This window comes from Eublepharis macularius, chromosome 2 (assembly GCF_028583425.1).
Source record: "Eublepharis macularius isolate TG4126 chromosome 2, MPM_Emac_v1.0, whole genome shotgun sequence".
Taxonomy (NCBI): Eukaryota; Metazoa; Chordata; class Lepidosauria; order Squamata; family Eublepharidae; genus Eublepharis; species Eublepharis macularius.
The window spans coordinates 49,011,744-49,021,984 of NC_072791.1; the positions used below are offsets into that span (position 1 = coordinate 49,011,744).

General features: G+C 50.5%; 1 protein-coding gene across 1 annotated transcript; it reads left to right on the forward strand.

Annotated features, from left to right (window-relative positions):
• Window positions 1–7,426: 7,426 nt before the first annotated feature.
• On the forward strand, window positions 7,427–9,689 carry NKX2-1 (NK2 homeobox 1). Its single transcript, XM_054972220.1, has 2 exons — window positions 7,427–7,808; window positions 8,995–9,689. Exons 1-2 carry the CDS (start codon window positions 7,451–7,453, stop codon window positions 9,687–9,689), a joined length of 1,053 nt encoding a protein of 350 aa, XP_054828195.1. The 5' UTR covers window positions 7,427–7,450.
• The last annotated feature ends 552 nt before the right edge of the window (window positions 9,690–10,241 follow it).

Below are 10,241 nucleotides of genomic sequence, written 5' to 3' on the forward strand. Positions count from 1 at the left end.
AGACTCGTCTGCTGGTTCGCTCCTTTGCGGGACCCCTGCAGGTTCTCAGGCGCTCTCCCCGAGTTACAGGAGCCACTTTCGCAGCCAAACAGACTTCCGGCCCCGAGAGACAGGCCGTTTGAGGGCGGCGTGAGTGGCCGGGCTCGGCAGGATTCTACCTCACCCGATGCCCGCCCGGGTGAAGTTCACCCAGCGAGCGGAGGAGGTGGGAGGACTGGTGTGGTAGGTAAAGCAAGTGGCAATGTTGAAGCTGGAGGGCACTGGCGCTTTACAAACGAGGGGGCGGATATTCGAAACGCCTCCTGCTCCGGGTCCTGGGAGCTCCGCGAGAAACCTGCGAGGCTGGCTTGGCTTTGCTTGGGATGCCTTCCCAGCCACCTTCATAGCTCAGTGGAGGTTTCAGGAAGTCGAAGGGTTGCCCATCTCCTGACTTAACATTCAAGCAGCCTTCGCATCACATCGGCTGGTCCATTAACGATGGTGGTAGTGCCAGTAATCGGTCCTAATAGCGATGCGAGCAAGCAGAGGAGGCGGTTTACCACAAGGCGTTAATTGCCCCCCCCCCAGTCATAAACATCGACCTTATTTATTTATTCACTCCATTTATTCCTCACCTTTCTTACCAATGAGGACCCACGGCGGTTTATAACTTCTCTGCTCCATTTTATACTCAAAATAGCCCTGTGAGGTAGGTTAAGCCGAGAGCGTGTGACTGGCCTAAAGTCACCCAGAGAATCCGGGGCAGAGTGTGTATTCGGACCTGTCTGCCCAGATGCTAGTCCGAAACTCTAACAACTGTGCCACATTGGCTCTAGACACTTCACACTGACCGAGAAAGGTAGCTGTCACATTTACTTCAACGGAGCCAACCTGCTATAGCGGTTACGGTGGCCAAGTCGCATCTGGGAGACCCAAGTTCAAATCCCCACTCTTCCATAGAAACTGGCTGGGTGACCTTCAGCCGCCTCTCTCTGTTTAACCTGCCTCAGAGTCGTGTTGTTGTGAAGATAAAATGCAGACAGAATTACCTCAAGCCTCTTCGGGTTCCCATTGGGCAGAAGAGCTGAGAATTATTAAATAAATATGTCCAAGCAAAGTTATGGAAGTGGGGAATTGTGGTGCCATAGCGTCCTCGGCAACAGTCAGGATCTACTTTCTTTTCCCGGATCAGCACCATAAATTTGAACGAGACTCCTTCAGGGCATTGTGCCTATTTTTACAAAAACATTACAAACAAGCCTGCAATATCCAATGTTCCCGCCAGCAGAAAGAGGGCTGCGGACTGAGATATGGCTTTTGCAACTTCCGGTTTTACATCCCTTGATTTAGGGGGCAAACGGTCGATTTAACTATAATTGGAGTGGACCCCAGAAGGCAAAATAGAACCTCAAATTATAAAGGATTCATCTCGAAAGCGGTTGCATTGTTTCTACTAGAACCGTCCACCAACGGAAAGGATGAGTAGCCAAGACCCCAAACCAAACACGGGCCTTTAGACAAATATACGTGTTAGCAACCTTCAGACCTCGTATTCTACTCAAGAATCCTACTCTATCCTATTCAAGTCACTGTGGTTATTCTTGTTAATGGTTGGAGGAATTGCAACCTGCAAACTGCAATGCAATTTGGTGAGGACGCTTCAATTTAAGCCAGTTTCTCTGATTTTAATAAGGCGCATGACTGATTCTAAATACATTTAATTTGGATTGTAGTCTTTGATTTAGGAGAATTTAAATCGGTCTGAAGGGCTTTAGGTCCAGGTACAACAGATTAAGGTGGGAAGCCGTGTTGGTCTGCTGTTGAAGAGGTCCGGGTCCAATAGCACCTTAAAAACCAAACAGATTTCCAGAGTATGAGCTTTCCATAGCCAAAGCTCCCTTCGTAAGATCACTAAGGCCGAGATTATATGAATATTTACTGGGGGGGGGTACTAGTTTATTGAAGTAATATCAAAAGTTAGGTCTGAATGCTACTTGCACGTTCCACACAACGGGGTTTAAGAAAAGGTGCAGGCATTCGCGGAAATCCAAGGATTAGCCGAAATCACAGGGAAAGCTGCTAAGGAGTTGCACAGAATAGAGGGAGAGTTCTGAAATCCGAGCTCTGCACCATCGGGTGGGATTCGGGAAGTTTTCCTGCATAGAGGAAGAAAATGTCTTAGAAATCAGGTTGTTGGAGACCACTCTGGTTTCTTTGGTTTGAGGATGCCATTCATTAAGCTTTGGAAGCCTCTAAACGAGTGTTTGTTTCCAACGAGAGCTTCTCTCATAATGAAAGACACCGTTTTAAGTACACTTACTTGGGAGTAAGTTTCATTGGAATACATGAGATTTACAGCCAAATAGTAATCTGCTGGGATTCTGAATTAAGGTGCTCTTGAAGGCCGAGCTGAACCAAGGCCTTCAATCCCACCCATCCCCACTCCCTTTCTAGCGCGGTTTGAAAATATCCCCAACCTAAATTATTGTGTCAAAACTTTTAAAACACATTATACTATATACAGGTACACAATCAGCCTGCTAAAATCATGATTCTTTCTTTTTCTCTCTCTCTTTCTCTCGAGAATCTCCTCCAGCTCTCCCAAACGTCTGGAAGGGCAACTTTTAATAGCCTTGGCTCTGACGGCTCCTCTCTTTTCATTTCAAAGCCGGTGCGTTGGCCGCAACATTTAAGGGCCGGCCTCGGGGGAGTCCTGCAAGCGCAATAAGAACTAAGAGGCGCCTTGTCGCAGCCGCAGCCCCGACAATCCTTTTGACCGGGCAGGGAGGCGTTGTGGCTTTGGGTGGCACCGTCGGCCTTGGCTTTGGCACCCTTTGACTGGCAAAGTGGAGCCCTCCCTTTCTTCTCCAACCGTGATTGTGCGTGCGGGGTGGGTGGCTGGGGGTCATAAGCTGTGGCAGGCTTGTCCCTGTAGCCGTTGGGAAGTGAATCAAAAGCATTCTCCGGCTCCGGGGGAAAGGCAGGGGAATTCTCCTGAGCAGCCGTCAAGCAGGCCAGAAGCGTTAGACCTATCCTCCTCCTCCTCCTCCTCCTATTTCTTTTCCACTTCTCTTTTTCCAGCCAGGCGAAAGGATACTCAGCGGTATCCGCAGAAACGAGGAATTCGGAATTTCTGCGGCTGCAGGTTCCGGTAGGCCAAGTGGGAAAGGAGGGTTTCCAAAGGGAAACGTTCCTGGCCGGTCCTGAGCAGGAGTCCTGAATGGACTTGAACAGTTGCAGGAAAACTGAAACTTGATCCGAAGTGAAAACCTGGAGCAGAGATAGGGGAGAGGGAGAGGGCGGGGGGGAGACGCCGATGGCGGAAGGTCTCATTACAGTGAAGCCCAATACCCTTCCGGAGGTAAACCTGAATTTATTTTTGCCTTCAGTTCCTTATTCGCAGGCAAAATAAGAGGACTAAGGCTGCATCTAAGTAGAAAAACTTGTCGCTAGCCACTATCAATTTCTTTCCAGGAAGTCCAATTGATTTCAACGTAATGATTCTGGAGTAAAGGCCCATTTAATCCAGAAGAGTCCAACGTAAATCATCTGGAGCGATCCTGAGTCTGTAAAATGTGGATTGAAGTTAGTAGATTGCATATTATATTGTAAAGTTTGTGGAAATCCATTGACTCAGCAAAATCTAAGCATCCTTATATGAAAATGTTTAAATGAACAAAATGTACTTTCCAGTAAGCGTGCTTGGTACTGAAGTATAAGGCTGACTGTGTGAATCAAACACTTCTGCAGCTTTTGGGAGATCGGGCTGCCTGTATCTTGCAAAACTTTCCCGAAGAGTCTTTGAGTGCGATCTGGGTTCCATTGAACTCTGAGGAGGAAATCCCTGTTTATTTCTGTGGTTCTGCCCTGCACCTCTAACGGGGACACACTGAAAATCAGGGAATGCTAGCTATAATAACCGATTTCCAGAATGGAGGGGGATGGGGCGAGCGCTCTATCTCCCTAATGAAAAGTTTGCTCCAAAAGGAATTTTGCCTTAATGACACACATCCAAAGAGCAACACAGAGGAAACCGCAACTTTCTATTCCAAAATAAGAGGCCAGAGAAAACTGGAAGGTGTGTGTTGAAGGGCTTCCAAACTCACTTTCATTCTTCGAGGAACACACAAACAAAATATATATTTCAAACAGGGAGCAACCGTGCTATCTAAATTTTCAGCAATTCGGATTACATCTAGGTGGATTCGGCTAACTAAGGATAGGATGATGTCCATTACATGTACTTACAACCCCCTTTTTAAAAATTACAAAAAAAGAAACCACCAGCTAAAATATTAATATTTCTAAAGATCCTATTTTTCCCTTTTGAAAGGAATGATTATTTTTAAACTACTTTAAACAAGATACTAACTTCCAATCTCTAAACTGCTTTGAATATTTGAATATTTTTTATTAAACGAAATTATATATAGCGGGGAAAACAACGAAAGAAGTAAACGTGTAAGTATAGATGACACTGATATTACGTATTCCGATATATATAACTGTATTTAACAAGGTGTTGAATTGTTTTTCAAGATATTCAAAAAATATAAATATAATTCACAGTCCTTGGCTCCCTGCATATGTATGTTTGTGTGTAATTCCACAGGTAATAGATATCCAACAGATATACAAGAACGTGTGTGTGTTTGAGAGCCTGTGTGCCTATATATACTTGTAACACCATTTTGCGTCTTCCAAACTCATTTTGAATTATCATTAAATTTCCAATGAAAGTACATTTGGGAAGAGCGGGAAAGCCCCTTTTCATTTTACTGATATTGCAGTCCCATGCAAAATTACTCTCAACGAGCTCAGTCTGGAGTAATTTTGCATAGGATGGCACTACGAGCAGTTCAAATATTTTAAGTAGTGAAAAATAAGAGGTTTTTTTAAAAAAAGAAAAAAAATACTCAACCCGAGGCAAATAAAAGAAGCTTTTCCGGCACGGCTTTAAAAAATTGATATTTAGATTTTTTTTTTAAAAAAAAAGACGACCAGAAGGGGCCGGAGGACAAATAATTCCGCTTTCCACATTTCCGTCTTCACAGAGAAAGCATAAAGTCTCCCCGCAAACTCTCACAAAAAGCAACTGGCGCTTCTCACACGCTGCAGGTACCAGAGAGGTGGCGGCTCCCTGGCAAAGAAGGGGAAGCTGCCTCGCAAGGAACGCGCTTGCGGGACTCGCCTGCCGTCCTTCCTGCTCTTCTTTCCAACGCCCGAGCCCTGAGGCCGGCAGGCGAGCCTCCCGATCCTGCGGCGCTTTACTCGCAAGTCGGTCCCACGCACGCCGAGGGAGGCGGCTCGAAGCGCAGCTCGGGGCGGCGGCTTTCGGTGACCCGCTGGCCCGGAGAGTCGGCGGGGAACGGCGGGCCTGATTGAGAAGTTGCTGCAATTAGATTGGCGTGGCCAAGCTCGCCTCTTGCCGAGCGGCAAAGTATAATCAAGGCGCAGGCTTCTACTTGAAGGATGTTAACTCTCGTCTGGGCACCTACTTTCTCCTAAGCGGTTTCTTGCCTACTGACGAGAGGCTCCCAATTGAAGCAAAATGATCCTTATGCGCTAATATTGAGCCAGTGACAAAGCGACTGGCCATTTACGCTGCCACTTTAGACAAAGATATTTAGTTATTCTCGGGTAGCAAGGGCACTTTTGCGCCCCCCCCCCTCTAAAAAAGCACAAACCAGCCGAGACGCCAACATATTTACCAGGAGCAATTACCAAACAGACGAGGCTGTAAAATCACCAGGTTAACTGCCCCTTGGCGGCCGTTTCCTTCGGATTCAAAGAATCGGTTTATTAAATTAGGTGCCGCCACACACTCCAGGCCTGGATGGGGAAGGCTTCGGACCCCCCCCCCCCACACATATATATTTCCTTTCTCCCGCCCACTTCTTTCCTCTACCAACCTGGCTTTTATTTCCCACAGATTCTGTAGAACTTGCAAATGTAAAGACTTGAAAAGGGCCAAGTCGGTCCCCCAGCAAGCTCGCAAACCCGAGGTTTGGGGACTGGGAGCAGTTGAGAAGGAGCAGGCATTCAAATCCATGGGGAAATCGCCTCTCGCTCCGAAGTCCAGGCCTCCTCCTCCTCCCCCCTCCCCACTTTCTTAGGTCTTGCGCCTTAACCAGCTTGCGGATCGGGCCTGGACTCCAGCCTCAGTCACATGGGCGCTCCTCGATTTCTCTTGACACCGAGGTGGCCGCAATTAGGCTGAGCGGAATATTAGGAAATGAAAGACACAATTCTCCACTGGCAGGGTGATGACCTAACCGGTCTTTTCCATCCCCTGCGCCTCTGATTCATAAATAACCCGAGAAGCTGCCTTTAAGCTTTAGACGTGGCCCGGAGGAGTGCGTGACACGGTTCCTATTGGAAAATCACAAACGGGCTCTTAGCTTTAATGTGTTTTCCAGCAGCCCATCATCCTTATACAATTGCTTTACACATTTCTCTCCCCTAAAGTTCCGGCTTCCTTCTGCCTGGCAAAGTAAGGAGCGAGACAAAACGAGCAGATGATTGCATGAAGGGAGAGAACATATATTTGGGGAAGCGCGGGCGGAGGATGCATTTGGAGACGCGGCCAGATAAGCTTTCTATAGGCTCTATAGCTTAGGCCTCCTAAGCGGCGCTGATAAGGCACAAGTGCTTTGCTCTAGACACCCTCCGCACTTCTCTCAAGGATCCCTCCAATGTCTGGCCTGAGACCGCATTTCTGCCAACTTGGCGATGTATGAACGTTCCGTCCCGGTGTTGTTCCTGCACAGAGACTGTTCTTTTCTACCTCTGGCGTTTCCTGGGAGGGTGGGAGGGAGGGGGGCTCAATCCGGTGCTTCAGACCTTCCCGGCTCAGACTGAGGTAGGAGGGCCGGTGGGGAGGAAGCGCGTAGGGTGGGGGAGAGAGGGCTAGAATTTGAACGGCTTCTCTTTGGAAATTCAGCCTCGGGAAGGGGGGGAGAATAAAACCCCCTCTGCATACTGCATATTTTATTCATATCCTCAGCCTTAGGGTTAGATCACCCTCCCCCCCCCCAAAATACAATCGGATTGATTTGGGGGAGGGTAAGGGTAGAGATACTTCTCTCTATATATATATTTTTAAACAAAGGCATTTTTAAAGGGGGGGGTGGCTGAGAAGTAAAACTTAAAGGTGTTTACCTTGTCATCAGCATGTACGCTAATTATCTCGGGCAAGATGTGGGGTTCTATTGTCTTGTTGCTTTAGACTCTACGCCCCGCCTCTGGTGGCTGCCTAAAACCTGGCGTCTGGCTAAAACAAACGAAAGGCAGCGCGGAGTCTCCACTCAATCCAATTAAGGCGGACTTGGTCCACTCCGTTACGTGTTCATCCAACAAGATCGGCGTGAAGGCAACACACCAGAATATTTGGCAAAAAAAAAAAGGAGAGAGAGAGAGATTTGCCTCCCCTTTCCCTTTTTTTCCCTCCTCTCCCCCCAGCCGCCGAATCATGTCGATGAGCCCAAAGCATACGACTCCTTTCTCAGTGTCTGACATCTTGAGCCCCTTGGAGGAAAGCTACAAGAAAGTGAGCATGGAGGGGAGCAACTTGGGGGCTCCTCTGGCCGCCTACAGGCAATCGCAAGTGTCTCAGCCGGCCATGCAGCAGCACCCCATGGGCCACAACGGGACGGTCACCGCCGCCTACCACATGACAGCCGCCGGCGTCCCCCAACTCTCCCACACCGCCATGGGGGGCTACTGCAACGGCAACATGGGAGACCTGCCGCCTTACCAGGACACCATGAGGAACAGCGCGTCGGCCACCGGATGGTATGGGCCCAACCCGGACCCCCGGTTCTCCACAAGTAAGTATTGCCAGTTTGCCTTTCTTCGCCTTTCCCGGCACCGGCGCGCAGCTGGCCGGGTGGAGCAGCGCGGGGTAGCGGTTAGAGCGGGGCAGGCAAGGTGGAGGAGATGAATCCTCGGTGGGGGTGGGAGACAGGTCAGCTCACCAGCCGGCAGCCTGGGGTCGATCTGCCCCCTCCCAATAGGTTTTGTACCTTCTCTTGGACTCAGTCCCGGCTTTGCCTGCATCAGGGAATGGGCTGCCCTTGAGCTCGATAATTAAACTCGCCGAGGCACTGGGGAGAAGAGCGCCGAAGGGCTTTCTGGGGCAAATCGGGGTGGTTAAATCCGTGACAGGCTGATGGGATTCCCGAATAAGCATAAAAGGCACCCGGAGGGACGGGGTGGGATGAATACATCAAAAATGCCTGAGCTTCTGGGAAATTCTTTCAAGAAACTCAAGGCTGTAAGTTAAACCAACGCCATTAAAGAGATTAAAAACGATCGCAATGTAAACGGGCTCCCAGAATCTATCTACAGCCTCTAAACATACATATCTATATGCAATCGGCCTCTGTACTGTGTAAAATAAAATCCCTAAACTACCTGAAATGCATAATTCGTTGATAATGGCAACGAAGATGGGAAAGAACTATTAATTTGGCAGGTTTAAAATGCAAACTGTATTCTTAAAACTGGAAACGATGATGCTTTGGGGATTTGGTCCGTTTGTTTACTCTTATTTATAGAATTGCAGACGGTATTATGTATGTATATTGTGTACTTGCAGATTTGCAGCATGTATTTTTATAGAAAAACGCCTGGCTTGCTTGACTGGAATTCTCCTGCCCTCAGGTTGTTTGTGTCTGTTTAGAAGCTCCTTATACCGGGCTTTGCTAGCGATTGGGGGGGGAGCGGAGAGAGGGCTGTACTAAGCTATCCTTGTAAAGTGTAGAGATCGAGCTTCCCAAACGAAGGTCCTTTTCCAATATGATTTAGAAAACCTTTACTAGTAAGGAGAAAATATATACTGCCGGTGCTGGGATTTCGATTAGGATGGGACGGTGTTTTGGCCACCCCTCCATCCTGAAATCGGCTCCGGTTCCCATGGCAGGGCCCCGATCCGACCGGGGCGGGGCTGGGCTCCGCCAGTGGGCCCTGGGCCTGCGTCTCCCTGCCTAACCTCTCCGGCTGTTCTGCTTGCAGTCTCCCGCTTCATGGGGCCGTCGTCGGGGATGAACATGGGCGGCATGGGCAGCCTGAGCTCGCTGAGCGACGTGAGCAAGAGCATGGCTCCGCTGCAGAGCACGCCTCGGCGGAAGCGCCGCGTCCTCTTCTCGCAGGCGCAGGTGTACGAGCTGGAGCGGCGCTTCAAGCAGCAGAAGTACCTGTCGGCGCCCGAGCGCGAGCACCTGGCCAGCATGATCCACCTGACGCCCACCCAGGTCAAGATCTGGTTCCAGAACCACCGCTACAAGATGAAGCGGCAGGCCAAGGACAAAGCGGCGCAGCAGCAGCTGCAGCAGGAGGGCGCCGCTTGCCAGCAGCAGCCGCAGCAGCAGTCGCCGCGCCGCGTGGCCGTGCCGGTGCTGGTCAAGGACGGCAAGCCCTGCCAGGCCGGCTCCAACGCGCCTGCCGCCGCCGCCGCGCTCCAGGGCCACCACCAGCAGCAGGCCGCCGCCACCGCCATCACCGTGGCCGCCAACGGGCCGCCCCTGGGCCAGCACCAGAGCCACCAGGCCAGCAGCGCCGGCCAGTCGCCGGACCTGGGCGCGCACGCCGGCAGCAGCCCCTCGGCGCTGCAGAGCCAGGTCTCGGCCCTCTCCCACCTGAACTCCTCCGGCTCCGACTACGGGACTGCCATGTCGTGCTCCACCTTGCTATATGGGAGGACCTGGTGAGGGGGCCTCTCCTCGGGCCGGCCCGACGGCGGGCAGGCGGGCCCCTTCGGCTCCTTTTCCTCCCTTGACTTGTTTCGCCCTTGATCTTTTTGCTTTATCAGAGGAGGGAGGGGGCTGTGCTCGCGGCAGGCAGAGAGAAGAGGAGGGAAAGACGCGCCTGGACAGTGAAGCGGCTCTCCTGGAAAGCCCCTCAGCGCCCGCCGGAGGCCGCTAAGGACCCGGGACCGCCTGGCCTGGATCTCCGACGGACGCTTGTATGTACAGATAACCAACTGGAGGGGAGCGGGTGGGCGTTTTCTCCCCTCCCCTCCAAAAGAGAAAAACCCTTTCGCGTCCTCCCCCGCCCCAAAATGCACACAGGAAGACCGTGGGGGGCCCAACCCAGCCACTGAATGGAGACACTGATGTTAACCTCGGTTTAACGTTTCTCCTCTTACCTTTGATGTGAACCTGTAGCTGTCTGATTGCTGTCAAAAACGTTGGACTGAACCCATAGATTTTAGTAGCCTGAATAATTTGTCGATTAAAAAAAACGCGAAGATCTACCAAACC

Bases quoted from the DNA above. Each gene is read 5' to 3' on its own strand.
- NKX2-1 (XM_054972220.1), top strand. From the start codon at position 7,451: ATGTCGATGAGCCCAAAGCATACGACTCCTTTCTCAGTGTCTGACATC. The intron at 7,809-8,994 runs GTAAGTATTGCC...TTCTGCTTGCAG, and splicing joins GGACCCCCGGTTCTCCACAA to TCTCCCGCTTCATGGGGCCG.